Source organism: Equus asinus, chromosome 11 (assembly GCF_041296235.1).
Source record: "Equus asinus isolate D_3611 breed Donkey chromosome 11, EquAss-T2T_v2, whole genome shotgun sequence".
Lineage (NCBI taxonomy): Eukaryota > Metazoa > Chordata > Mammalia > Perissodactyla > Equidae > Equus > Equus asinus.
In genome coordinates, this window is record NC_091800.1 from 66,951,751 (window position 1) to 66,979,622 (window position 27,872).

Sequence of the window (27,872 nt, forward strand, 5' to 3'; positions counted from 1 at the left end):
CAGCACTAAACAAGGTCTAGCATCCTATAACAGTCACAACATCTAGCATTCTATAAAAATCTATCAGGCATGCAAAGAAGCAGCAAAATATAATCTATAATAAAGAGAAAACACAGTCAATAGAAACAGACCCAGAAATGACATAGTTGATAGAATTAGTAGACAATGACATTAAAACAGTTATATATCTATGTTTGGGAAGATAGAGGAAAGCATGAAAGGAGAGATATGGAAGATACAGAAAAGTCCTAAATCAATTTATGGAGATTAAAAAAAAGTCTGAGATGAAAGACTACTGGATACAATTAAGAGCAGATTAGCCATTGTAGTAAAACAAAAAAAAAGGTTAGTCAGTTTGATCACAAAGCAATAGAAACCCCCTGAAATGAAAAAGAGGGAAAAAAAGAAAAATGCATCAGTGGGGTGTGGGGCAACTTCAAATGACCTAAAAATGGGTATTTGGATTCCCCAAAGGAGAGAAGGGGAAAGGGTTTCAGAAAATGATATTTGAAGTAATAACTGTCAAAAATCTTCTAAACTTGGTAAATTGAGCTCTCACCAGCTGAGTGAATGTCCAAAGTCTCATTTCCTGTTCTTAAACTTGCTACCGAACTGAACGTTGCTAAGAGAGAGGTTCAGGTGGAATAAGTGAGGCTGAAACAAAGAAAAGGAAAGTTTCTGTTGATCAGTCAACATGAAATGGCTGGAAAGAATTCCAAATCCTCACCAAAAGAACAAGTGATGGAGTGAGTGATCACCTGGTTCCAGCATGAGAATATACGAGCCTCAAGATGATTCTTTCAAGGATTACCCACATTAGTGCTAGCAGTCCCTGGGATTCACACCCATCTACTAGGGCTCTTCCCCTGAAAAATTAGTCAGCTTCTTGCTTTCTCTTATGGTTCTCTTTTCCTAGATTGTCTTGGTCTCTCTCTAATGTCTGTGAAAGTTTCTTTTTATTATTTCCTCATATACTTTATATCTACCTATGAATTACTGTCTCCTAAGGGTTAAAGCCTCAATAAAACAGAAGTTAATAACACCTGTAAGCTATTTGTTTCTTAGTAACCACTAACACCTACACTGGTATGTGTCTAAAGCAAAGAACATGAGGATGACCACTTGTCAACTCACTTGGAGAAGAAGACACTAGGGAAAGCATTTATGAAAAAAAAGCTTATATATAAGCAATTTCTGGATACAAAAGACTTGTGAAATTCTGACTTCCTATTTTAACATAGTTCTCTGTTAGTCTTTTATTGTATACTAATAAGGATTTTTACAAAATGACTTTGTAGTAATTGCAGTATTTGTCCATCCGTTTACACCACACAAGTTTGAATATAAATAGATGGAGAAGAGGTCAAAAAGTGGGCTACAGGTTGCATAATGTCTTGTATCAGAGCTCACTACATTTTTTTTTCTGCTCAAGGAAGATTAACCCTGAGCGAACATCTGTGCCAATCTCCTTCCACTTTACATGTGAGTCACTGCCACAGCATGGCTGATGAGTGGTGTAGGTCTGCACCTGGGATCTGAACCCACACATCCAGACTGCCAAAGTGGAGGGCCCTGAACTTAACCACTACACCATTGGGTGACCCCTCACTATTTTTTTCATAATATGTTTTAACATGTTCAGTAAGACATTGTGGGTAAAGGGCACAGAAATTATCATAGAGTAACACCAGCCACAGAATCAAGAAATGTACCCAGTATTATCTCCAAAAGATATTAGAAATAATCTTGTCATAACCTACCAGCCACTAAATTCAGCGATTAACATTACATAGCTTTATATTCTATGATAATCTTATTTTCTTTCATAAAGCTATTCATTAAAGAGTAAACTCTTACTGTAAAGAGTATCAAAAAAGTTTTAAATCTTCCTTTGTTCCATTCAAGGTAAGCCATATTTCCCACCTTTTCTGTGCTTGCTGAAAATAAAATGAAAAATCAAATGACTATCTAAAGTGGTTTTTAAAAAGACTGTATCACAGATCCTTTGAAATCCTTTCTGATTCAAGTCTTATGAGTACCTGGCTCTCTTGAGATGGCAAATGCATTGCTCACAGAACAGTGCACTATTCAGGCTTGTCCATGGAGTCTTATTTATCACAATGTTTTGTGGGCATGATAACATAATCTATATACACTGCGCATTTTTCTCTGGGGCGGTCTGGGCATTTTCAAACCAGTTACTCAGATTATTACTTCAATCTTATCTTATAATTTTTACTCCCAATTCTTAGTGAGCACAAACCCGACTTTGTACATGTGTAGAGAATCCTCTACGATCTAGTAAAATGCAGGAGGCATTGCAAGTCAAATTGGTGTGGATGCATTGAAAGTTTTTCTCTCACATACTGAAGCCCAGCTGAAGGTAAGCATTTGAACAGAAAACATCACTAAAGATACAAAAGGGCAAAGTTTAGGTTCAGGGTCCAGAAGTGAAACGCAGCCAAACTTTCCTTCTTCTACTCACTGCTTCCAGAAATGACTCTCTAAGAGATTCTGAGGAACTTCTCTCTCTCTAATCTCTCTTTCTCAGGCTGAAATTAAAATAGGGAGCTGAGATCAAATATGTAGCTAAGGGAACAGACGGGACTCTGAGTATGAGGCAAGTATTTTTCCCTACCTTTGTCCACGGAAACAAGCACTGATACCCCAGTAGCCATAAGCAAACCTTGCGTCCAAATGTTGATTTTTAAGTACCCATCTCTACTAAAAGGAACAAGAGCTTCTTGGAGAAAGGTCTGATTCCAGGGCTGGGGCAAAGCAGGTACAAGATGAAACTGGACCATCTTGGCATTGGCAGAAAGTAAGAAAGTGCTCAAGAAAATAATGGAGACATGTCAAAAGACATTAGAGATAGCTTGATGAGGTTCCCATTGGCCAAATCTGGGGACACTTTGAGCATCAAAATAAATAAGGGCCACAGTCAATAAGGATTTTGACTTATTGGATAAAGTATGAAATCATGAGTTGATTATGATTATAAGTACATAAACAAATATATACGTACACAAATAGAGGAGAAATGAAGACATTTTCTTAAGTTACTGTACTGATTGATAAATGTGGAAGGAATGATGGAAAAAAAAATTCACTGTTTGCAACCATCACAGTAAAGATTGATTCAGGCAAGACAAATCAGGGGACACTATATCTGTGGGAAAAGCTGGATGAGGAGCAGGCTGTTGACATAAACAGTGTCTCATCTCAGACTGCTGATTGATAGCAAGGGGAAAAATAGTGCCTAAGCAGTGGAGAAAGCATACAAGATTTTGACCTGATGATCCAAATTATCCCCATCAATAAGAGACATATAAACATCATGTGTTTTGGAATGTGATACCCTGAGAAGACTCTTGATCAGTAGTATGGCAGGTGTCTCTCAGGGTTTATGTGCAAATTCAGGGGACTCCTACCTCTTGGAAAGCCATCCTCACCTCTGACTCAATCCTCAATTATAGCCTCCTCTTAGCAGCATTTCATAATGCCTCATGGCTGAAATAATTCTACCCTGCTCAGTGTTCCAACAATTCTTTTTCTATTACATGGTCATCCAGTGGTGGCTCAACAATATCAGATTGTGAATTCTTTCTACACTATTAGGTTGTGAATTACTTAAAGTTGGGAGTCTCCTTTTCTCCTTCAACCACACAGAGATGAAAGAGGACACTATCTCTGTCTCTGAACTTAATTGGATGGGGTCATTACAAATGGACCACACTTAAGTTCTGGCCCAGGCTTTGTATTTGCAACATGTGTCCTGGGTTGAATGTGTGCTCAGACAGTTCAGTTGAAGGCAGAATTGTTCTGTGTAGAGCAATGGGGGAAATGGATTTTTTTCCTGAAAGGAAAGGGGTTGAGAATAGAGAAAAGAAGCAAAGAATAAATAAGAGAGAGAGAGAAAGTAGAGAGGCAATCTGTACCATGGGGTGGAAAACTGAAGCTTGAACCCAGACCAGGCCCAGAGGCACTGTATTTTTAAGGAGGATGGTTAATACACAACTTTAGGTGTTTGCAATGCAAGAGTTGCCTGCAATATAAATTTCTGTGACTCTCCAAAATTTGAGTAAAGTCTATCAAAATATGTACAACATGTGTATGATTTTTGTTTTTATGAATATAAAGGTAAATGCTGAGTTACAGGACAGGGTCAAAACAATTAGAATTAAGAACTATACCCATGGGACAGTCATACCATTTTGAAACTAAACTAAATCCAAAAAAAAGTAGAAACTCAGAAGTAGAGACTACCACAAAAATATAAGCCTGCAAATAATCTGCTGAAATCTTGAGCAGTATTTTCCAGAAAATGTGGATTGATGGCTTAAGCCAATCTTATTTAGGGTTTAAGAAGCAGGGTGTCCTTGCTGATTCTGCGATTTGTTTGTAACTCTACACAGGCACAGCACCCAGCACATAGTAGGCTATCTATTTGCTTAAGAGGTGAGCCCAAGATGGTATGCCTGTATACTCTCTGCTGGTTTTAGAAATGTCTAGTGGAATCATTTTTAGCGTTGAAATGGAAACTATCACAACTGGAAAACACCTGAGTCCCTAACAATAGAGAAATGTTTAAACAAATTATGATACATATGCCCTATTTTGTACATGCCACAATTACAAAGATTGAAATATATCTATCTAAGTTGACGTGAAGTTCTCTAAGACATAATGTTATGTGAAAAAGGTATGTTGCCCAATAATACATATACAGTTATCCTATTTTATGAAAAAGCTCTGGAAGCATACATATTAAATTATTCACAGCAATTTCCCCTAGTGAAATGATTTAATTGGGCATTAAAGCAGATCTTCACTTTTCACTGTTTATCCCTCTATATTATTTAAAGTATCATCATGGGAATTAATGTATATAATAATGTAGTGTAGTTCACGTAATGTATAGTAATACATAATTTAATACACATGCACACTATAAAATAGAACTTCTGTTTTTGAAACATCCTAATTGAGTGAATACAAATGTTTTATGTCACGAACAATTAAAATACTGGATAAATATAAAAATTTTTTGTGTATATTTATGTGTACATGTATATATGTAGTGCTGAGTTCATGGAAAAGAATAGGAAATGGAAACCCACAGATACTTCCAGTCAGTGGGAAGAGGAGAGAGTGCATGTCAAGTGAGAACTGTGTAAGGTGAACTTTTAATGGATATGATGTAGTTATCAGACTCAGAAATTGGCCATCACAAATAGATGTTCAGGGTTCTCTTTTTGTTCAGCTTTATTGCAACTTAATTTCATAAGGTGACATTCACCAATTTTACTTGTACTATTCAGTGAGTTTTGATAAGTGCATAGTTATGTAACCACCATCACAATGAAAGTATAGAACAATCTCATCATGCCAGAAACTTCTTCAGTACTCCTTTGTAGTCAATACCTTTCTACTACACCCAGCTTCTGGGAACCTCTAGTCTGGTTTCTGTCCTTACAGTTTTGTGTTTTCCAGGATTTCATATAAATAGAGTAAGACATTAGGTAGCTTTTTGAATCTGGCTTTCTTCACTTAACATAATGATTTTTGAGATTCACTCTTCTTGTTACACATATCAGTAGTTCATTCTTTCCTCATATTGGTTAAGTAGCATAGCATTGTTTTTGATGTTCCGTAATGGGTTTTTCAATTCACCAGTTAATAGACATTGCAGTTGTTTCCAGCTGGGAGTTATTCTAGATAAAGCTGCTAAAAACATCGATATACAGGTTCTATGTGGACACATATTTTCATTTCCTTTGGTGAATATCTAGGAATGGAATTAGTGGGTCATATAGTAAGTTCATGTGTGAATTTATAAGATAAACTGCCAATCTGTTTGCCAAAGTGGCTGTAGTAATTTACATTCTCACCAGAAATCTGTCAGAGTTCAGTTGTTCTGCATTCTTGCCGTAACTTGGTTTTGTTACCATTGTTACCATATCATTATATTTGTTTTATGTTCTAATAGACGTGTAGTGGTATCTCATTGTGATTTCAATTTGCATTTACCTAATGATTAATTACATTAATAATCTTTTCATTTGTCATCCTTATTGTTTTTTGGTGATCTCTTCAAATCTTTTAAATTTTTTTTTAACTGAATTGTTTGTTTTCTTAATATTGAATTGTAAGAAAATTTATATATTCTGACTACAAGACTCTTATGAGATATGTGATTTCCAAATATCTTCTCCCATTCTATAGGGGTTATCTAATTTTCTTCATGGTGATATTTGAAAACCAAGAGTTCTTAATTTTTATAAAGTTCAATTTTTCTATTTTTCTTGTTATTATTTGTCCCTTTTCTTTTGCTTTGTCTAAGAAATCTTTGCTTAAATATGTTCATAAAGATTTTCTGTAATTTTTCTTCTAGAACTTCTATAGTTTTATGTGTTACATTTAGGCCTGTGATCTATTTAGACTTAGTATTTGTATAAATTGAGAGGCAAGGATTAAGCCTCCTTTTTTTTTTGCGTATGGATGCCCAATTATTACAGCATTGTGTATTGAAAAGATACTCCTTTCACCGCTGAGAATAAATTACTGTAGAGAATTAGTTGGCCATATATATGTGGGTCTGTGTTTGGACACTCTATGCTGATCTATTGACCTACATTTCTCCTTACGTCAGTACCACCCTACTTTATTACTGCAGCTTTATAGTATACATTTTATAGTAAGTTTTACAGTCTTTAAATCAAGTAGTGTAATAAGCCCTCCATTTTTGTTCTTTTAAAATTGTTTTGGTTCTTCTTGGGCCTTGGCATTTCCGTATAAATTTTAGAATCAGCTTGTCATTTTCTATAAAAACTGCCTGCTGAGATTTTGATTGGGATGCTATGGAATCTGTAGATCAATTTTGGAAGGATTGAAATCAACAATATTTAGCCCTTCAATCCATAAACACAGTGTATCTTTCCATTGCTTTAGATCTATGTTAATTTTTCTCATCAATCATTTTTAATTTCCAACCTATAAATCTCACATATTTTTCTTAAATATTGAGTTATGAGAATCTATTCTTAATAATGTCATAGTTTTTATATATTGTAAATGGTTTTGTAATCTTTAATTTCAACTTCCAAATATGTTTTGTTTGTACATACAAGTATAATTCATTTTTATGTATTGACCTGGCATCTAAAGAACATGTAAAATTCATGTACTAATTAATTTTAACTTTTCTGGAGATTCTTCACGGTTTTCTAAGTATATAATCCTAACATCTGTCAATAAAGACAGTTTTGTTTCTCCTTTTCCAATCTACAAGCCTTGCATATTTTTTCTTCCCTTAATATATTCACTTAGACTGGCAGTAAAATGTTGAATGGAAAAGATGACATCAGACATCCTTACCTTGCTCTCTACCTTAGGTGGAAAGCATTCGGTTTTTCAAAATTTAGTATGATACATGCTGCAGGTTTTGTCACATTGAGAAAGTTCTTTTTCTTTCTAAATTGCTAAGAATATTTATAATAAATGGATGTTGAAGTTTTTCAAGTGCATTTCCTGCGTATATTGGGATAATCAAGATGCTTGGATTTTTTGTTCCTTTTTAGTAGGCGAGGAGATGAGATTATTGTATGTGTTTGAAGCAGGAAGTTTCCTGCATAGACTCAGGGATAAAAGCAGCATCCTTAGTTGAGAGGGACCAGAAAATTCCTCCTCACCAGCCAGATGTATGACAAGATCTTAATCCCAGCTGCACGCTCTGAGTGCTAAGAAAATCCCACAAAATAGCCAAAAATCAAGCCAACTTCAAGCAGACTGGGTACTCTAGATTGAAATACTCTTACAATATTTGAATTCTCAAGTTCAGAAATGAGCATAAAAGTTGTTCTTGAGCCCGTTACAGAAACAAAAGCTAAACATTCTGGAGAGACACTTCCACAACACAAGTTACTTGTGTCTTCTTTTTTTTTTTTTTGAGGAAGATTAGCCCTGAGCTAACTGCTGCCAGTCCTCCTCTTTTTGCTGAGGAAGCCTGGCCCTGAGATAACATCTGTGCCCATCTTCCTCTACTTTATACGTGGGACGCCTGCCACAACATGGCATGCCAACCGGTGCCATGTCCGCACCCGGGATCTGAACCGGTGAACCCCAGGCCGCCAAAGCAGAACATACACACTTAACCACTGTGCCACCAAGCCGGCCCCCTACTTGTATCTTTAATTGAGAATAATGAAAGCTAACTCTTCTAAACTCTTTCCCCCTGCATTGACATTTACTTAGAATGTGATAGAATATATTTATTCATTCATTCAGATAATTATTGAATGTGCCTGTAAGGGGGCAGGAGTGTTTTTTCCAGGCTCTGATGCATTGAAAAGAAAAAGTGAGGGGGTGCCGGCCCCGTGGCCGAGTGGTCAAGTTCGCGTGCTCCGCTGCAGGCGGCCAAGTGTTTCCTGGGTTCGAATCCTGGGCGCGGACACGGCACTGCTCATCAGGCCACACTGAGGCGGCATCCCACATGCCACAACTAGAAGGACCCATAACTAAAATATACAACTATGTACTGGGGGCTTTGGGGAGAAAAAGGAAAAAAAAATCTTAAAAAAAAAAAGAAAATATGAGGGTTCATGTCTTATTCCAAGGAGGTATTATTATTATTATTATTATTATTGACATTCCATTGCAATCATATATTTGACCATATTGGGGTATATATTGATTGAATAGAACATGATAGCTTCTCTTAGCCTATGAATTATTTTTATAAGGCAAATGTTTTGCAAATCTTTTCTAAAAAATTACATATATATTCATACACACACACGCATATATATCCTCATTTTATTACAATTTTTAATGAGCATATATAAACCTGGCTTTATTCTGAGAAGTTACTTGGCTTTGTGCTGTTTTCTACTTTTGCTCATCTTCTCTCAGTATATATTTCTCAGCTGTACATCTCTCAGTTAATATAATCTTATTGGATAGGATTATGCAAAGTTGCTATCAGTGAAATAAGTCAATAATGTTCTCTACATCATTTGTACTATTAAATAGCATCATATTCAGTCTTTTTTAATGCATCTATTCTTTTGGAGTTATTTTAAAATATATTCTTCAATTTATATTTATGGCACTATCCTACTGTCTTTATAAAAATATATGAAAGCTAATTACTGACATCGAATATTAGGAATCTTATATCCTTCTGTGGAATAGCCAAAGTAACTCTTCCTTCTAGTGTAGATTTAATTATTTGAGTGGTTACTATTCATCTCTACCATCAAATAAACATGCTTTCATTAAGTACTTGCAGTTATTTTAATGTCTTTCCTCTATTTTGATTTGTCCAGCCCTTTAATTTCTAAGAAAATTCATTTTACTTCAACTAAAAAAATAAGTCTATGTCTAGATGTTTTTGTTGTTGTTTCCATATTTGCTACACACATTAAGGAAGTTATATTGAGTCCTTAATGTATTTAATACTACAAAACTGTGATTGTTATTCTCTAAATAGTTTATGTAGACTAAAATATGAATCCTTGTTAAAATCGTGCTATTTGGTTGTGTTGTTGGATGAAGGGATGATCAAAGCTGGAGCATACGTCACTTTTTTGATATCTCAGTTGACTCAGTAGGTTTGAATTGCTTGTTGGGTGTAACTTTCCTCTGACATCATTACTTCTGAGCTTCCAGTAGGACCACCTTCTCATGGAGAATGGTTATTCATCAGGGTAGAGGAGTCAAATATGTATACTCACCAGCTAGAACTTTCAGTATACGGTGGGCTTCCTTCTGCCTTCGTATGCTATAGTGGTCTTTACAGCTGGAGCTTTTGGTGAACACTGTAGATATATTGCAATGATATCCAGAGAATGTGCTACATTTCTTCTCTAATCTAAAGCAGACTATGGCATATTTCTAAATTAATAAGAAAGCTGAGGACCACCATTTATTTCCATAATCTTGTTGCTGACATTAGGATACATGCAAACATTTAATCCACGTGTGATGAAAATTCTTCCATCAGTTGTTCTTTAATTGCTATAGACTTTTATAGTAAACTTGAATATTTATAGGCTCCCCTTATACTCTGTCTTCAATAATTTAATTCATACCAGTAATGAATCTATCCATCATGGTAAGTAGTGCTTTTATTATTCATATCGACTTACATTTATTCAACACAAAACTCTACTTGTATATCCCCACTGAAGACCTTGGTAATTTTCAATTGTCTATTAAATTGTGTTTTAAAATTGACACAGCCTCAAATCATACTGTGCAAACTGTCAATATGAGAATCGCATTTTATTTTAAAATCATGGCTAATATAATTTACTTTTCTGCTAAATGAACTCAGTTCTAATTGAATTACAGGCGATTAAATGAATGTCCTTGAAATAAACTCTGTAGTGGGAAAAAAAATCAAACAAATCTTGATGCAAATCAAGAGATGCAGCTTATCCTCCTAGCCAAGCCACTCCTTGACTTTGTAAACTTGGAAAATTCACTTGGTTTCACTCTGTCTCCTTGTCAGTAAAATAAGGTTGAATTCATTTTTCTTATAGCCCTTTTTCTTTGAACTCTGAAACTCTATGACACTAATTTATGATTATTGTCTTCAGCCTATGACAGTACATTGAACACTTGGAAAAAATGCTAGATGTGTCCCATTTACTCATTTTGTACCTCAAAAACTTCACAATCAATGGGTCAGTTTTATTATTTAGAAAAATGTGCAGTTATAAGATGGGAACTCAATGTTGATTTGAGGAGTTTTGTTGCTGTTTCCTGTAATCAGTTCATCTGCAAGATTTTATGTTGCATGTAGTTTGTTACCATTGATCTCATCTGGTCTTTTCATTCTTTGCTGAGTGTAGAATTTCTTTAATTCTTCAGGACTCATATTATTTATAAGTTAAGTTGGCTTCCTGATCATTCAAAATTTTGGAATTTTCACTTTGAAGTCAATGCTGTAGGGTTTTAGGATAACAAATTCAATAGCAAAAGGGCTGACTTTCTATTTGACATCTTATAACTAAAATTTAATTGAGAAGTTTCCTTCACTCACCATAGGATTCCTTTCTCAGAAATGTCTCCATTCCCATTTATTTCTGGAGTGTATGCCCTAAAAATGGAAAGCATCATCTAATAAAAAGATACTTCCAAATGTCTTAGACAAAGTACCTATTTTTGTTCTAATTTAATATTTTAACAATTGTGTTATGAATATCTGATACCAAAGCATCAATTGTGAATCAGCGTTAGGTTCTAAAATAGAAACTCAGGAAGTAGAAACTGATCAGATGTTCCTGAAAAACCACATAGGAAAAATAAACATAAGGGATTGAAATTTGGATGAATTTATGAAAGTGTTTATAAAATTTTTCATATTAATTGATTTAAAAAAGACAACACATATATTGCATGAGTAATAATGAGCATTGCACAGTGAATTTGAATTTACATTCCCTTAATTTCCAGAAAGTTTTCAAGTTTATCTTCCGTGGTGTTTTCATGATATGCTTGTTTTACTGAAGCTAATATGCATACTAAGAATGATTTTTATATGTGTGTAATATTCCTTTCAATATTCAATACATTTATAATTTTATGATTTGTTGTTACTGACTCTTCCAGCTTCCCTATGGTTCTAGCAAATTAGAGTACTTCCAATCTCCTCTCATCAACAGCATCAACTATCTGGGGATTATTCTATCTCAGCTTCTTTCACTTTTCCAAATATTTCATTGCAAAGTTGATACTACAACCTAGTTGTCAGTTTTATTTCTATTCTTTTAACTTCCTATTCCTTTGTTATTTGGCATATTTGTTTTTTTCTAATATATCCATATAAAGTAAACTAATATCTATATTACTTAAAACAAACAAATTTAGATTAAGGAAAAGGCCTACAAGAATAATTTCAGTCATAAGGAATTAATATCCATGGGTAATATCTGTCATCTGAATTCATGGCTGATTAGGGATTATATCACTTAAAAAGATGACTGACTTAAGAAAGACCATCTGCGAAAAACCTACATCACACATAATGGTGAGAAACTAGACACTTTCTTACTAAGATCAGGAACAAGACAAAGATGCCCTCTCTCATAACTCCTATTCAGCATTGTTCTAGAAGACTGAGCTAGTGTAATAAGACAAAGAAAAGAAATAAAATTATTCAGATTGGAAAGGAAGAAATGAAGACGTCTTTATTTGTAGATGACATGGTTGGCTATGGAAAGAATTCCAAAGAAATGAGCAAAAAACTCTGGAAATTAGCAAACAAGTATTAAAAAGTCATTCAATACAAGGTTAATATATAAAAGTTTTCCTATATACCATCAATAAACATTTTGAACTTAAAATTTTTTTAAAAAATACAATAACACCAAAAACCTTTTACATTGGCAACAATAATTTAAAAAGGAAGGTATAAATCTAAAAAATATACATAAGACCTGTGTATAAAAAACTACAAAACATTGACTCAAGAGCTCAAAGAAGATATAAATAAATGGAGAAATATCCAATGTTTATGGTTTGTAAGACTCAATATTGTTCAGATGTCAGTTCTTCCAACCTGGATCAAATGATTCAAATTCATCCCAATCAAAATCTCAGTAAGCTCTTTTATAGATATCAATAATTTGATTATAAAGTTTATGCAAAAAGACAAAAGACCTAAAAGAGCCAATACAATACTGAAGAACAAAGTTGGAGGATTCACTCCCCTGATTACAAGATTTGGTACAAAACTACAATAATGCATAGCATTGATCACAAATAGATGCATAGATCAGTGGAAGAGAATAGAGAGCCTAGAAATAGACCCGCAAGAATGTAGTCCACTATCTTTGACAAAGGCGTAAAGCAGTTCAAAGGGGAAAGAATATTCTTTTCAACAAATAGTGCTGAAATAATTAGTGTACACAAGCAAAAAGAATGAACCTTGAAACAAACCTGATACATTTCACAATAATTAACTCAAAATAGGTCATAGACATAAATATAAAATACAAACTATAAAATATCTGGCAGAAGATATAGAAGAAAAATCTAGGTGAATGTGGCTTTGGTGATGAGCTTTTAGGTATAACACCAAAAATTCATGAAAGAAAAAATTGATAATCTAGACTTTATTAAATTTAAAAAATATCTGCTCTACCAAAGACACAGTTAAGAGATATAAAACACAAGGCACAGACTTGGAGAAAATATTTTCAAAGCAAAAATCTGATAAAAGATATATTAAAAATGTACAAAGAACTTTTAATACTCAATACTAAGAAAACAAACAACCCAATTACAATTAAAAAGTAGACAAAAGATCTCTGAACAGACATCTCATCCAAGAAGGGAAACAGATGGCAAATAAGCATATGAAATGATGCTCAAATAATTTGTCATTAAGAAACTACAATTAAAACAACAATGAGAGACATACTTCTTAGAATGGCTAATATCCAAAAACCAAAAATACCAATTGTTAGTGAGGATATAGAACAGGAACTCTCACTCATTGGTGTTGGGAATATGAAATGAGACAGTCATCTTGGAAGACAGTTTGTCAGTTTCTTACAAGGCTAAGCATAGTCTTACCATTTAACACACAATCAAGCTCCTAAGGTATTTATGAACTGATTTGAAAATTCATGCCCAAATAAAAACCTGCAGATGAATGTTTATAACAGTTTTATTCATACTTGCCAAAAATTGAAATTAACTGAGATGTCCATTAAGTGAATGGATAAACAACCTGTGGTACTTTCATACAACGGCATGTGATGGCATGGATGAATCTATAATATTTACTGATAAGTGAAAGAATCCAGGCTGAAAAGACTATGCACTGTATTATTCTGTTTACATGACATTCTGGAAAAGACAAAATCACATAGAAGGTAAACAAATCAGTGTTTTCCAGGAGTTCAGAGTGAGAGTAGGGAGGCATTGAATATGTGAAGCACAGGGCATTATTTAGGGTGGAGAAATCATCCTGTGTGGTACTGTAATTGTGAATACCCAACACTATGAATTTGTCAAAATCCATTGAGACTTGTAACACAAAAAGTAAACCTTAGTGTATGTAAATTTAAAAAAAAATTATTTAGAAGTCAAAGGAATCTGAGGATGGAATGCAGAACGTGGCACAACTATCCAACTATCTATGTTACAGCCTTACTGAAGGGAGCTGGGAGGTAAGGTACTGACCTAAGTAACTTTGGAAATGAGTAGGTACTGTAAGACTAAAGGCAAAAAGAACTATACATAAGTAGTGTAGACTAGTTGATCAAGTGTTTTTTGATTGGGATAGAGGTTAACAATTATGAAACTATATTCATATATACTGGAATTAAATAATTAACTAAGTGAATAGTAGATGATAGGAGCCAGGTTTCTGTCTGTTAGAATGGTAGGTCACAGATAAGCAAGGAGCAGAACATAGAATGATCTCTGTTGTAATGGATTAGACTTGGAGACATCAGTATGAACTCATGTTTAGCTTAATAGAGATACAGATGATCACACGTAAATATTTTTAAATATCTCTTTATACACAGGTTAGTATACACATACATGTTTTCTTGATTTGCTAGCTGAGAGAGCCTAGAAGCAATGACACTCCAGCAGCAATGAACACATCCAGGTCTCATCTCTTGATTTTTAATATTATTCTCCAATAAAAGAAATACAGATTCTATGAAGAAATGCTTGATTCTAAGAATGGGACAGAAGATATGCAAATAAACTTATAGCATCTTGCAGTGCCAGAAAGTAAGGTGCCAAACATACACACACACTCACTCACGCACACATGCAGACCATAGTGGGGATCTATGAGAAAGAAAAAGGAGCCAACTGAAAGAGCTCTCAACAGCCAAAACTGTATCAATCTGAGCAACAGAATAAATACAGCAGTGCTGGATTATAACCTAAAATATAAAGTAAATATTATGAATCCATACTGATATTTAAAAATAATTTTATAAATAAATAAATGGGGAAGAATAGACAAATAATGTTGTACAGAAGAAGTCCAAATAATGTATATAGATACTGTGCCTTCAATGAGGTGGAGCATATGTAATTCCCCATTCTTTAAATATACACTATACATAGCAAACCCTTGCCAAAGATTATAGTATGAAAATTAGAGGAAAAAAAAATGGCTAACTTTGCAGTGGAGAAACTTGGAAAACACTATGTCAGCCAGGTAATCAAGGCTAACGCCAACAGTGCTAAGTCTTGCTAATAGTACCTAGCCTTGATACCTTGTGAGAAGAATGGTATATTCTTCTGTGGTCTTCTTCCCTAAACATTTAGCATCAGTCTAACTGTGAGAAAAACATCATGCAAATCCCAGCTGAGGGACATTCTACAAAATACCTAACCAGCACCTCTCAGAACTGTCAAGGTCATCAAAAACATAAAGATCTGTGAAACTGTCAGGGCCAAAAGAAGCCTAGGAAACGTGACAACTAAATGTAGTATAGTATTCTTGATGGAATCTTAGACAGAAAGAGAGCATTAAGAAAAAAATAATGAAATGTGAAAACTAAGGGCTTCAGTTAACAATAATATGTCAATAGTTATTCATTAATTGTGACAAATATACCATACAAATGAAAGATGCTAATAAGAGAGGAAACTGGGTGGTGTGTATGGAAATCTCAATTGTCCTCACAATTTTTCTGTAAATCTAAAACTGTTCTACAATTAAATGTTTATTAAAAATAAAACAGATTGATATTTAAAGTAGTATAATTACGCAGCTGATGTCATAATTGAAATATTAAGAATAATATAATAGGAGATCTCATCAAGATGGCGCTGTGAGCGGATGTTGAACTCGTCTCCTCCTATGAACACAACCAAGTTACAACAATTTTTGGAAAAATTACCCCAGATTGAAAACTGAAAACTCCATAAAAAGAACCCCCACGACAAGGGACAGTCTTGACAAAGAAAGAAGAGGCAGTAATTCCGGCCAGAGAGGAAAAAAGTCACCTTTGAGAGCAGCAGAGCTTCTCAGCTGGCCAGATGGGAGCCACCACGCAGCCCTCCCTGGAGGAGTGAGGTCCGGAGCGGTGGCGATACTGCTATAAGCATCCTTCAGACTCAGCTCAACTGAGACGGGGGTCTTACTGCCTGGCTTTGCTGGCTATTGACTGAAGCAGGAAAGCCGAAAAGACCCGGGTCTTACAGGGCCCACGCACAAACTCACTCATTGCAGCAACCTAAAATCACCAGAGAGAAGGCTGACAGTCCTTTGGTGAAACGAGACTCACCTGGTGGGCTCTGGGGGTATCTTCGTGAGAGGAGGGACCTCTCCAGAGACTGAGACATTGGTGGGGGCCATTGTTCTGAGCTGGTCCAGGCGGGCTGACACGGAACCCAGTGGGGGCCATTGAGGTTCATCCCTTGGGCTGTTAGCCCAGGGGTCTGCCACACCCACTAGAGCACAGATTTAATCCAGTTCAGCCAGGGCAGGCAACATGCCCTACGGACCTGCCCCACCTAACAGCAAGCCCTCAGGCTACTTTTCAGCCTGCATTGACTGAGTGCCTTGATCTTCTACAGGTAGGCAAGGATGTCTGCCTCTGTGGGGCAGGGCCTGTGTGAGGACCAGGTCAACTGTGGGAAGCATTGGTGGAGAAGTGGGGGCCCCTGAAGTGTGGTGTCGGGGTACGGTCCAGGGGGTTTAGAAGTGTGCATGACCAGGACTGTGTTGATGGTGTATGTGGTCCTGTGGGGGCTGAGGTTTATCATCTCAGAAGACCTGTGCTTCACAAACAGCCATAAAAAGGATCAGCCCCACCTTCCAAAGTCTGAAACAATTGCCTAGGGCCAGCCCCACTCAGCTGCACTCCTAAGAGAACTGACAACAGCCTTGTAGGCCTGAGGCCTATCACAACTGTACACCCCTGAGCCTAGCAGCCAGCTACACTGGGTACCAACCCAATTAAGAGGAAAACTGGGATAGGAGTGTGCTGATAGACTTTGCAGCAAACAGTGTTGAGGCTCCCCAAACCAGATTTACAAACAGCTGGCCAGGGAAGGAAAGATCAGACTCCCTGGGTACCTGTAGTGGGAGCAACCCTGCCACAGCAGAAGGACACAAGTAGCTCACAAAGGGGTCACTCCTGGTTCTTATGGACTGATGACGAGAGGGGAGCACACTGCTGGGCCTCATGAGGCATCTCGTACATATGGCCACTTCTCCAAGATCAGGAGACATAGCCAATTCACCTAATACATAGAAATAAGCACAGAGAAAGAGGCATAATGAGGAGGCAAAGGAATACTTTCCAAGCAAGGGAACAGTACAAAACCCAAGAAAAAGGACTAAATGAAACAGAAACTAGCGATCTACTCGACAAAGGGTTCAAACAAAATATCAGGATGCTCACAGATACGGGGAGAAGAATGGATGAACACAGTGAGCACATGAGCAAAGAACTGGAGGATATAAAAAAAACAATCAGAAGTGAAGAATACAATACTGGAAATGAGAAATTCACTAGAGGGACTCAATAGCAGAGTAGAGGAAGCAGAAGAACGGATCAGCGAGCTAGACGAGAGACTAGAGGAAATCACCCAAGCAGAACAGAAAAGAGAAAAAAGAATTAGACAGAATGAGAACAATCTAAGGGAACTCTGGGATAATATCAAGCATGCTAACATTCGGATTACAGGTGTCCCAGAAGGAGAAGAGAGAGACAAAGGGGCAGAAAATTTATTTGTAGGAATAATAGACGAAAATTTTCCTAACCTGAGGAAGGAAACAGATATCCAAGTTCAGGAAGCACAGAGAGCTCCAAACAAGAGAAGCCCAAAGAAGCCCACACCAAGACATATTATAATCAAAATGTCCAAAATTAAAGACAAAGAGAGAATCCTCAAAGCAGCAAGAGAAAGGCCACAAGTGACATGTAAAGGGAAGCCCATCAGCCTATCGGCAGACTTGTCAACCGAGACCCTACAGGCGAGAAGAGAATGGCGCAACATATTTAAAGTGCTAAAAGGAAAAAACCTACAGCCAAGAATACTCTATCCATCAAGGTTGTCATTCGCAATGGAAGGAGAGATAAAGTGCTTCCCAGACAAGCAAAAATTAAAGGAGTTTATTACCAAGAAACCAGTTCTGCAAGAAATGCTGAAGGGACTTATTTAAGTGGGAAAGCAATGACCACAAATAGAGATAAAAGAAAATTATCAAAAAAACCAAAACAACAACAACAACAACAAAACAGGCAATAAAATCACTTGTAAGGTAAAAGTATAGCAAAGGCAGCAGATCAACTACCTGTGAAGATAATACAAAGGTTGAAAGACAAAAGTACTAAAATCACCTATTACAATGATAAGAGGGTAATGAATAAACGCACACTAAACAAGAGACTATATATGATTTGAAAAACATATAATGTGGGAGGAGGGGAGTGAAAAAGTAGAGCTTTTAGAAAGAGGTCAAGCTAAAGAGTCTATCAACTCAATATAGACTGTTATATGCATAGTATATTAAATAGGATCCTCATGGTAACCACAAACCAGAAACCTATAACAAGCAGGAAAAAAAGTAAGACAAAAGAAATCAAACAAATTACTAGAGATAGCCATCAAACCACAAGGGAAGAGAGCAAGAGAAAAAAAAAAGGAACAGAGAAGAACTACTAAAACACCCAGAAACAACAAGTGACAAAACGGCAATAAATACATATTTATCAATAGCTACTTTAAATGTCAATGGACTAAATGCTCCAATCAAATGCCATAGGGTGGCCAATTGGATAAAAAAACAAGACCCATGTATGTGCTGCATACAAGAGACACACTTCAGACCTAAAAGACACTCACAAACTGAAAGTGAAAGTATGGGAAAAGATATTCCAATGCAAACTGCAAAGAAAAGAAAGTGGGGATAGCAATACTTATATCAGACAAAATAGACTTTAAAACAAAAACTGTAACAAGAATAATACAATAGATCCATGTGTGCTGATGTGGAAAAATGCTCAAAAATACATTAAGTGAAGAAAGAAAGTCACAAAAAACATATTGTGTGATCATTTAATGCAAAAATTTAAACACACACATAAACATGCACAGTGGGATAAGTGGAAAGTGGACCCAGAGGAGCAAATGGAGATGATCCAGCAACCCCGGTGCAATGGAAGCTCCATGAGAGCCTGAGAGATTTCTTCCAGCTTACTGAGATATAACTGACATATAATATTCTATAAGTTTAAGGTGTACAACATGTTGATTTGATCCGCTTATATATTGCAAAATGCTTACCACCATATCTTAACTAACACCTCCATCATGTCACATAATTACCATTTCTTTTCATGGTGAGAACATTTAAGATCTACTCTCTTAGAACTTTCAAGTATATAATATAGTAGTATTAGCTATACTCACCACGCTGTACATGAGATGTCCAGAATTTATTCATCTTATAACTGGAAGTTGTGGACCCTTCCACTAAAAATCTCCCTTTTTGACCCACCCCCCAGCATGCTACTCTTTCTAGTCTTGGTTTCTGAGTTTGGCTTTTTAGATTGCACATATCTAAGATCATACAATATCTGTATTTCTCTATCTGACTTATCTTACTGAGGATAATGCCCTCAATGTCCATTCCTGTTGTTGCACGTGGCAGGATTTCCTTCTTTCTCATGGCTGAATTATATTCCTGTGTGTGTGTGTGTGTGTGTGTGTGTGTGATTTTTCCCTGTTTTGTTCACTGCATTACCTGCTGCATGTAGCACAGTGCCTAGCACATAGTCAGCACTAAATAAATATGTGTTGAATGTTTCAATCCACTCACTATGCTTTTGTTGCTCGCTGTAAACTCTTTCAGGACTGTTTGATTTTTGCCTTCCAAAAGTGTGAGGCGGTTCCACAATACAGTTTTGCACCACCTTGTGACGTTTCAGTCAATGATGGACTGCACATCCGACGGTGGTCCCATAAGATTAGTGCCATGTAGCTTCGGTGTGTAGTAGACTATAACATCCAGATTTGTGGAGGTACACGTTATGATGTTCAAACGACAAAATCACCTAACAACACATCTCTCAGAACGTATCCCTGTCATCAAGTGATGCATGACTATGTTGTGATTGAATGCCCCCACATTTTTTAAACGTTTGGTTATAGGGGAGTGTCCAAACTTCTAATAACCATGATACAAACTTAAAGTTTGGTAAAAAAAATAGTCATCATTTTCTCTTGTAACTCAATACTTCATTTCCTCTTCTAGGTGAAAGTATATGTGGGAAACTGCCTATTGCTGATATTGCTGGAGCCTATATCAGAAGAAGAATTATTAAATTGCATTTGACTATCTCTGTATTACTCACTTGAAAGAATCTTCCTGTCAGTATTTCGGGTTCCTATATTAAAATGTCTAATGAACATTTACTTCAATTTTGGATTACATCACATTTTTATTGAAATAGTAGTTTAACAAGGAGGATTAATTAAAAACAATATTCTTATGCCAAATTAAATATAATTTTCTTTTAACTCCATTTTTTGCATACTAAACTATTTTTACTTTCTGTTCTTCAAAACCATGTAGAATTTACCCAATTTTTGGTAATTTTTTACCATAGCCCTAGAAAACTAATATAAAATAAAGCAGTACTAAATCAGTTCTCATCTTCTGATGCTCATTTTTGGAGTATTGGTTCTGGAAACAGAATTGATTGCCACTTTTTGGATGTCGAGAGGAAAAGTATATACTCAGTTTGTATTAGCAAGTATTTCTCACTGTCAGCTTGTATTGAGCAAAATCAGAACGGACAGCTGACCAGAGGCTTCCATTACCCATATTTCAATCTGCAGAGGATGTTGATAACACAGAGTTTTCAAGTATCTTCTGTAGCAGCCTAAACTTATCTAAAGTCTAAAACAGAGGAAGAAGAAAAAGAAAAGTAGAGTCAGGATGCCAAAAAAAATCATGGATTTACTTGATTATTAAACCCATCAACCTCAAATTAAAAAAAACAACTGTTTTTTGAAAGCCTGCTAACCAGCAAAGACTATCTTAGATCCTGGGAATATAAGGCTCAATGAGACAATGTCCCAGTCTTGAAGGAACTTGAAGTGTGGCTGTAGTGTACAATGCTTGAGCTAGGAAGGGAGAAATGAGGCTACAGAAATAAAATATGGTGTCACATTGGGCATTTTGCTGCAGGCATTAGGAAGCCACTGAGGAGTTTGAAGCTGGGGAGCAACATGATCGTACTTGTTGTTTAGAAGACCGCACTGAATACACAGTGGGGAGTAGTTTGGGCTGATCCAAGACTTTAGTGATTGGAAGACCAGCTAGGCAGCTAGAATAAACATTCTAAGAAAAAGATTTGTTGGCTTCAAATAGAAAATTGACAATAAAATGAAACAGTGAACAAATGGATGGATTAAAAAGATATTTAAATTGGGGGAAAGGATGAGTGGGAAGAGAGAAGGAGGAGCAAAAGGCAGCTTCCAGATTCTTGGAAGTGAGCGGGGTAGTGGTGCACTTTCTTGAGGCTCAAGGCCCAAGATGAGTAGGATCAAGTGTGAGAGAGAGAGGCAGGAACAATGGGCTATGGTCCAGGATATGGATTTCTTATTGTTTACATTTAATTTCTTTATTTACCCACCTAGTCACAAGCATGCTTTTTATTCTTTCAAATGAATAAACTAATTTCTATCTCTTTATGAAGATTTTTTAATTGATTTGGCTCATTATTTAACTGAGTTGACTGATAAATTCAATCAGTTTTCAAAAATAGCAAAAGCGTTCTGGGTATTGCCAAGTTGGAGTTAGGTATTTTCAAATCACAAGGGAGAAAAAAAACCCAAAGAATTGGAGATAATTTTAAAAGACATAATTTAAGCTTTAAACATCTACATGAATAGTCATTATTCTCACTAGGTCATGAATGTTTTTCTTAACTTTTCAGATTATCACGGAAACCCTAAAAGATGCAGGTTAATAATAAATATAATGACATAAAGTGGTAGCTCAGTTCTTGTGAGAGACATTAAAAGCAAAACACATAAATTTATTTAAATGTAAAGAAAAACTCATTTATTTCATGGAAATACTAGTTAAATAAATAGTAGAAACGTTGTTCCCGAATGACACTACATCTCCTTCATGTTCTGACCCCAGGCCTCAGCCTTGCTCTCAGTTCTGATGTCTTTTCATTCTACGTGTTGGCTCTAACATTGGATCTGAGTCTAAGTTTTCTCCTGGTCCCAGGGTGTGAGGATGTAATAAATTACACAAAATAAAAGGAAAAATACCAACAACTAGAAATGAATTAGAGAAGCAACTGAGAGAGGTAGGTGGAAGTCAGGACCACTAGTCTTTTTTATAGGTTTCTTTTTTTTAATTAAAAGAAGTGAAGGAAAGGATAGATGGATTCTGTGAAGCCTCAGGGCTGTTCAAAGGCCATCCATTTCAGTAGCATCAGAAGAGGTAACTTCAGTATAATCAAACATTCTGTTCTATGAATACTTCAGATTCTCCAAGATAAATCTGTGGAAAACAGGAAAGACATTCTTCACTCTACAATTTACTTCTAATATTACATTCTTTTAACTCTTCAGCTGTTAGTAGAATCTCTATGCACAACCTGAGTGTTTGCTAGAAAACTAATAAAATCCGGATCATCTGAATTGCTTTTCTATATTTTTATTTTTTGCACACTGGTATGAATCATGCTGTAAACAAACATGTTCATTAATGCATTATTATTCTAACTTAGAAAACTGTAAAACTACCTACTCTAATATATAACACTGCAGAACTTCGCTCTTGTGTTTATTATAGCATTTCCCCATCCTGACATGTTTATCCTACATGCATTCTTCTCCAGATTATCACAGTCTTTCTGGTGTGTGTAGGCATTAGTCACTAGACAGGGACCTTCTTGGGGCAAAATAAATACATTGTTCATAATTCTATTAGCTGGCTTCCAGCATCCCACAAGAGATTAGTATTCTACATTTTGCATGAAATTTATCAGGGCCTTAGGAAACCATACAATCATTCATTCGTTTGCATTCTATTAGGAAATATTTAATATCAAACATTACTAAGTGCAAGACACAATACAAAGTACAGACCTACAACCTTATGTGAAGCATTTGGGGACACGTGCTTTGGAATTTAGAGTTTTAAAAAATATTTTGAATTTTAGAATGATGATGTCATGTGCATGGCATTTTAAAGCCACATCTATTCGAGCCCTGGACTGTACTACCTTTGAACTCATATTATTCCAGGTCAGGCTTTGCCACCAAATAAGTTTAGGTCAGGTCAAGTTTGGGTGCCAAATAAAATAAAAATAATTCAAAATCTGATTTTAAGAGTCTTTTTTTTTTTTAATTTGAGAATTATGGACTGTGGAGTATATTGTGAGGCAAACAATGGTGAATGGTACTTTTTTTAAGGATCTTAAAGTTGTATGTAGGAAATAAGTCTTTAACAGGAAGCAGGAGATGTTTCATGTTAAATAGGGGTCACAAACTAAGCAATGGAAGGAGAAGCCATGGGGTCAATATCTACCGGGAAAGGCAGGAACAGGTTTCCATTAATGATGAGAGAGGGAAGGGATAGGCATTTCAAGGGGGAAAAAGGCATAAAGGAATAGAGAAGTGGGAAAAGAAAAGAAAAACTTCAGAAAAGGCATGCATCCCAGAGAGATGGGAGGACAGATCTCCAGGAGGGGTCGAGTCATGGTAAATATAGCTGGGAGGGTACATCAGGGTTAAATCATAGAGGACTTAGGATTTACTCCTATTTTTTTTCTTTAAATAGTTACTTCCAGGGCAATTAAATCTACTACCAGTTATGTTAGCCCTGATCTGTTCATGACTCCCAGATCGCTAGCTGTACACAGATCATCCCTAGGAAATCCATATTTCCGGATCCATATTTCCAGCTGCTTACTGGACCTATCTACCTTTGTATCCCATAGACATCTCAAATTCAATTTGTCTAAAATCTCATTCATCCACTAATTAAACAATGAGTTATTAGCCAGTGTCCTAGGCATTGGAGGTTCAGTGGTGAGAGTTGTATCCCTGACAGTGCTTATCACCTCGTAGGGAGACAGACATTACTCAAGTAATTACACTGAAGGTGTAAAATCACAAACTGCAGGATGTTCTGAAGGAAGGAAAGAACGCCTTTCTGAAAGGGTGTTTAAGAAGGAAGCTAGTTTGCATTTGACTGGGCCGATGTTCACTGAGAAAGTGATCTCTGAGCTAAGGTGTGAGGTTGAAGAGGAAAGGAGAAGCAATGCAAAGTATCTGTGGCAAGGCAGAGGGGAGGCATGAGAGATATGGAAAGAAAGCCACTGTGGCTAGCATGCATAGCGTGGGGTGGAGAGGGTACACACCAGATGAGAACCAACCTCACAGCACCTGTGGGCTCCTTTAAGGACTTGAGCCTTTATCATTTGAGCAGTGAAAAACCAGGGAAAGGATTTCAGCATTTTTATCAGATTGTGTGTCTGTGTGTGTGAGTGTGTGTGTGTGTTGATCTTGTTCTAAATTGCATTTAAGTTGGAAACATATAAATTTAATCATAGTCCTTAATGATTACATAAGATGTCATCTTTTATTTCTATCATAATTTAAATATTTTCCTATTGCTGAACATTTAGATTGCTTACAATGTTTTGCTGCTATTGCCAACATGATTACAAACAGCCTGTGAACCTAAATTATAGACTTTATTTCTGATTGATTTCTTAGGATTACTGAGATTAAGGTGGGATTGCTGGAATAAAGTATCCAAATATTAAAACATTTTTTTCATATTTTGTCAAATTGCTTTCCAGAAAAATTGTACCAATTTAAGTTTCCATTAGAGGAACATTAGTGTGCATGCCCTTCTTGTTGGTATATGCTTTGTAATTTCACTTGAGTTTTCACCGTCAAACATAAATTCTCTAAGGATATAAAGCACATCCTCTATTTGATACCCAATATTTTTCTCAGTTCTGTTTATACTTGAACTCTCTGAGGATTTAAGGCATAAGCCGCTCTGTCCGGAACCATTCTCTTGTATTTACCTCCTTGAAACTGCACTATTGTGTTTGTTCTTTCTCTTATTTCTCCTTTACCTCTTCCTGTCACCTTTCTTTCCTGTCTCTACATGTGGCACTTGTCATAGCTCTGTTCTTCTTTAGTGTCTTTGTTCCATAACTTATCTCTTAAAGTCCCCTCCCTGCCCCATATTCAGTTCTCTCACCTTCAACCCGAATCTCAAATCCATATTCTCAGTCTGCTATGTCTGCCGAGATCAAACCTTACTTTTCTAACACACCTGCTGAATACTTGCCTGCTTGGACCTACTGACAGCCATCAGGTCTAGATCTGAATTTAAACGTTACCCTTGACCCCAGCCTACCATAACTAAGCTCCCACTATGTTTTTTTTTTTTTTTTTAAAGATTTTATTTTTTCCTTTTTCTCCCCAAAGCCCCCCAGTACATAGTTGTGTATTCTTCGTTGTAGGTTCTTCTAGTTGTGGCATGTGGGACGCTGCCTCAGCGTGGTCTGATGAGCAGTGCCATGTCCGCGCCCAGGATTCGAACCAACGAAACACTGGGCCGCCTGCAGCGGGGCGCGCGAACTTAACCACTCGGCCACGGGGCCAGCCCCTAGCTCCCACTATGTTTTGATGTTCCTTTTCTGTAGTAATCTCATTGTTACTTTGGCTCAAAACCTCACTCTTCTCCTCTTTTGCTTTGTCTCACATACCCAGTCAGTCATGAGGAATGAGTGAATCTTCATTTGCAATATCAATCAAAAGCATGTCTTACCCTTCATTCCTGCTGCTTCCATGCTAGAACAGGCCCTTAACACCAGGGCAATTTTCCCTTAAGTAGCGCTCCGGCTTTTAGACTTTCCGTTCATTCATCTATTCTTCACAATGCTTCTAAACTAATCTACCTAATTTATCATTTTGAGGTTACCACTCTCTCCATCATAAGTCTTCAGTGTCTCCCTGTTGGCTTCTAAGCAACTCCAAGTTCCATAATTTGTAATTTATCCAGACAGCCAGCCATTCAAAATTTAATAAGTGCCTCTGTGGAGTTTTTCTTCATAGCACTGCCATTCAGCTCCTGGAGCTATGTGGCTCTTGTGTGAAGGGGGCTGGAAGTGCCTGGGAGTCTCCTCCCCCTGAGGCTTCCACTAACCAATGACTGAGAGATGCAGAAGTAAGAAAGCCCCGCATCCACGGCCTGGATTTGACTAGCTCTGGGGCCTACATTATACTCCATCATTTCCTCCTAGCATCAGGTGGAAGACTATCCTCTGTGGGCTTTCTTACTGAGATCACACCCTTCCTGGCCTCCTCTCCTTCCTTGCCCTGCCTCACCCATTGTCTTATCTGACTACCCTGGGAGCATTTCCTTAATAAATGACTTGCACGTGAATTCTTTGCTTAGGGTCTGCTTCTGGAAAATCCTTAGTAAGACACTTTTATTCAAAACAGATACATGATCACTACTGTAAAGAGGCTCACACCAAGTAGAAAAACAAGCATACAAACTAAAAATTGCAATTTGAACATGATATCTGTCATAACAGTGGCATTTTTAAAGTCCAGTGAGATGAGAAGAGAATAAATAAATACCTATCTCAGATGAGAGGAGAAAAACTTCAATGTCTGTATGCTGAAAGTAATGTCTGAACTGAAATTTGAAGAAGTAAGACTTTTTTTCAGGGAGAAAGCAGAGAGAAACTATTCATAGGGAATAATCTGGGCCAAATACAATACTTTGAGAATGTAAATTCCTTCAGGGGCTACAAATAATTCAAATAATTTATTATCATCAAAGGGCAAGGCATGATACAAGGGAGGGCCAGGGAACTGGTTCTGGCAGTTGTGTAAGATGGCAGAAAGGTGGACTCAAAGCATTCATTGAGTGCCACAAAAGAAGTTCGTCTCTTTTATCTGTCAAAGATGGTAAACAAATGAAACTAGGAAGGTGGTTCCATTATATCTAGAGTTTTAACCATTGCTGCTCTGGCAGCATCATGGAGGACTGGAAGAGCAAAGATCTGAAAGTTGCATGTAGGGCGAGTCCAGAAAAAGGATCATCAGAAATCCATGGTGGCTAAGAAATGCTGAGGAGGGAGATGATGAGAGCTATTGGAAGGGCGGACTGGCAGTAGTTGGTAATTCCTTAGGTCTAGGGATAGAGATAGAAGATTCTAGACTTTGGACCCTTCCAGTGACCAAATCCAGTGGACATTTGTTAGTCTTTGTCTTACTTACTCTGATGGCAGCATTTTCCTTTCCTCTCCAGGTTCTTGTTCAATTGTTTTGCTAGATTTTCTATATTTTCCAAATTCTCTACATTGACATTCAATTATTCATTCACTTTTTAAACTGAGTACCTGGTAAAAACTGGAATTATAACAAATAGACTACTGACTAAAGAACTGTTAGATTAATCACAAAAAAGGATTTTAAATACACAATATTTAAGTGAAAAACTGTCCAACCTCATTCATAACTGAAGAAATGTCAATTAATATCACATTAGCAAAAATTTTAAGTGTAAAATATCCAGTTTTGGTAAATATGGAGGAAAGAAACACCCTAATGCACTACTGGTGAGACTGTCATAGGTATAAATTTGTGGAGAGCAATTAAACAATATCTGGCAAATTAAAATGCTTGTTTCCTTTGATCCAGCAATAGAACTGCTAATAATTTTAAATAACAATTAATCTAGATAAATATATGAAGATGCTTATTAAAGCATATTTAATAGCAAAAAACTGAAAATTATTTAAAAGCCCATTCATAAGCACTGATTAAATACATTATAAAATGACTAGTCTATGGCATATTATGCA

At 36.4% G+C, this 27,872-nt stretch overlaps 1 protein-coding gene across 2 annotated transcripts in view; it reads left to right on the forward strand.

Annotated features, from left to right (window-relative positions):
• The window catches only part of GPC5 (glypican 5), a 1,278,940-nt gene that overhangs the window by 1,096,367 nt on the left and 154,701 nt on the right, over window positions 1-27,872 (forward strand). The window contains exon 8 of one of the 2 annotated variants that reach the window (XM_070520036.1): window positions 20,255-20,647. The exons of the other annotated variant lie outside the window; for it this stretch is intronic. Coding sequence (XP_070376137.1) covers window positions 20,255-20,358 — 104 coding nt within the window. The 3' untranslated portion in view covers window positions 20,359-20,647. Of the gene's footprint in view, window positions 1-20,254; window positions 20,648-27,872 lie in introns of those variants that run through there. 2 annotated transcript variants of the gene reach the window in all.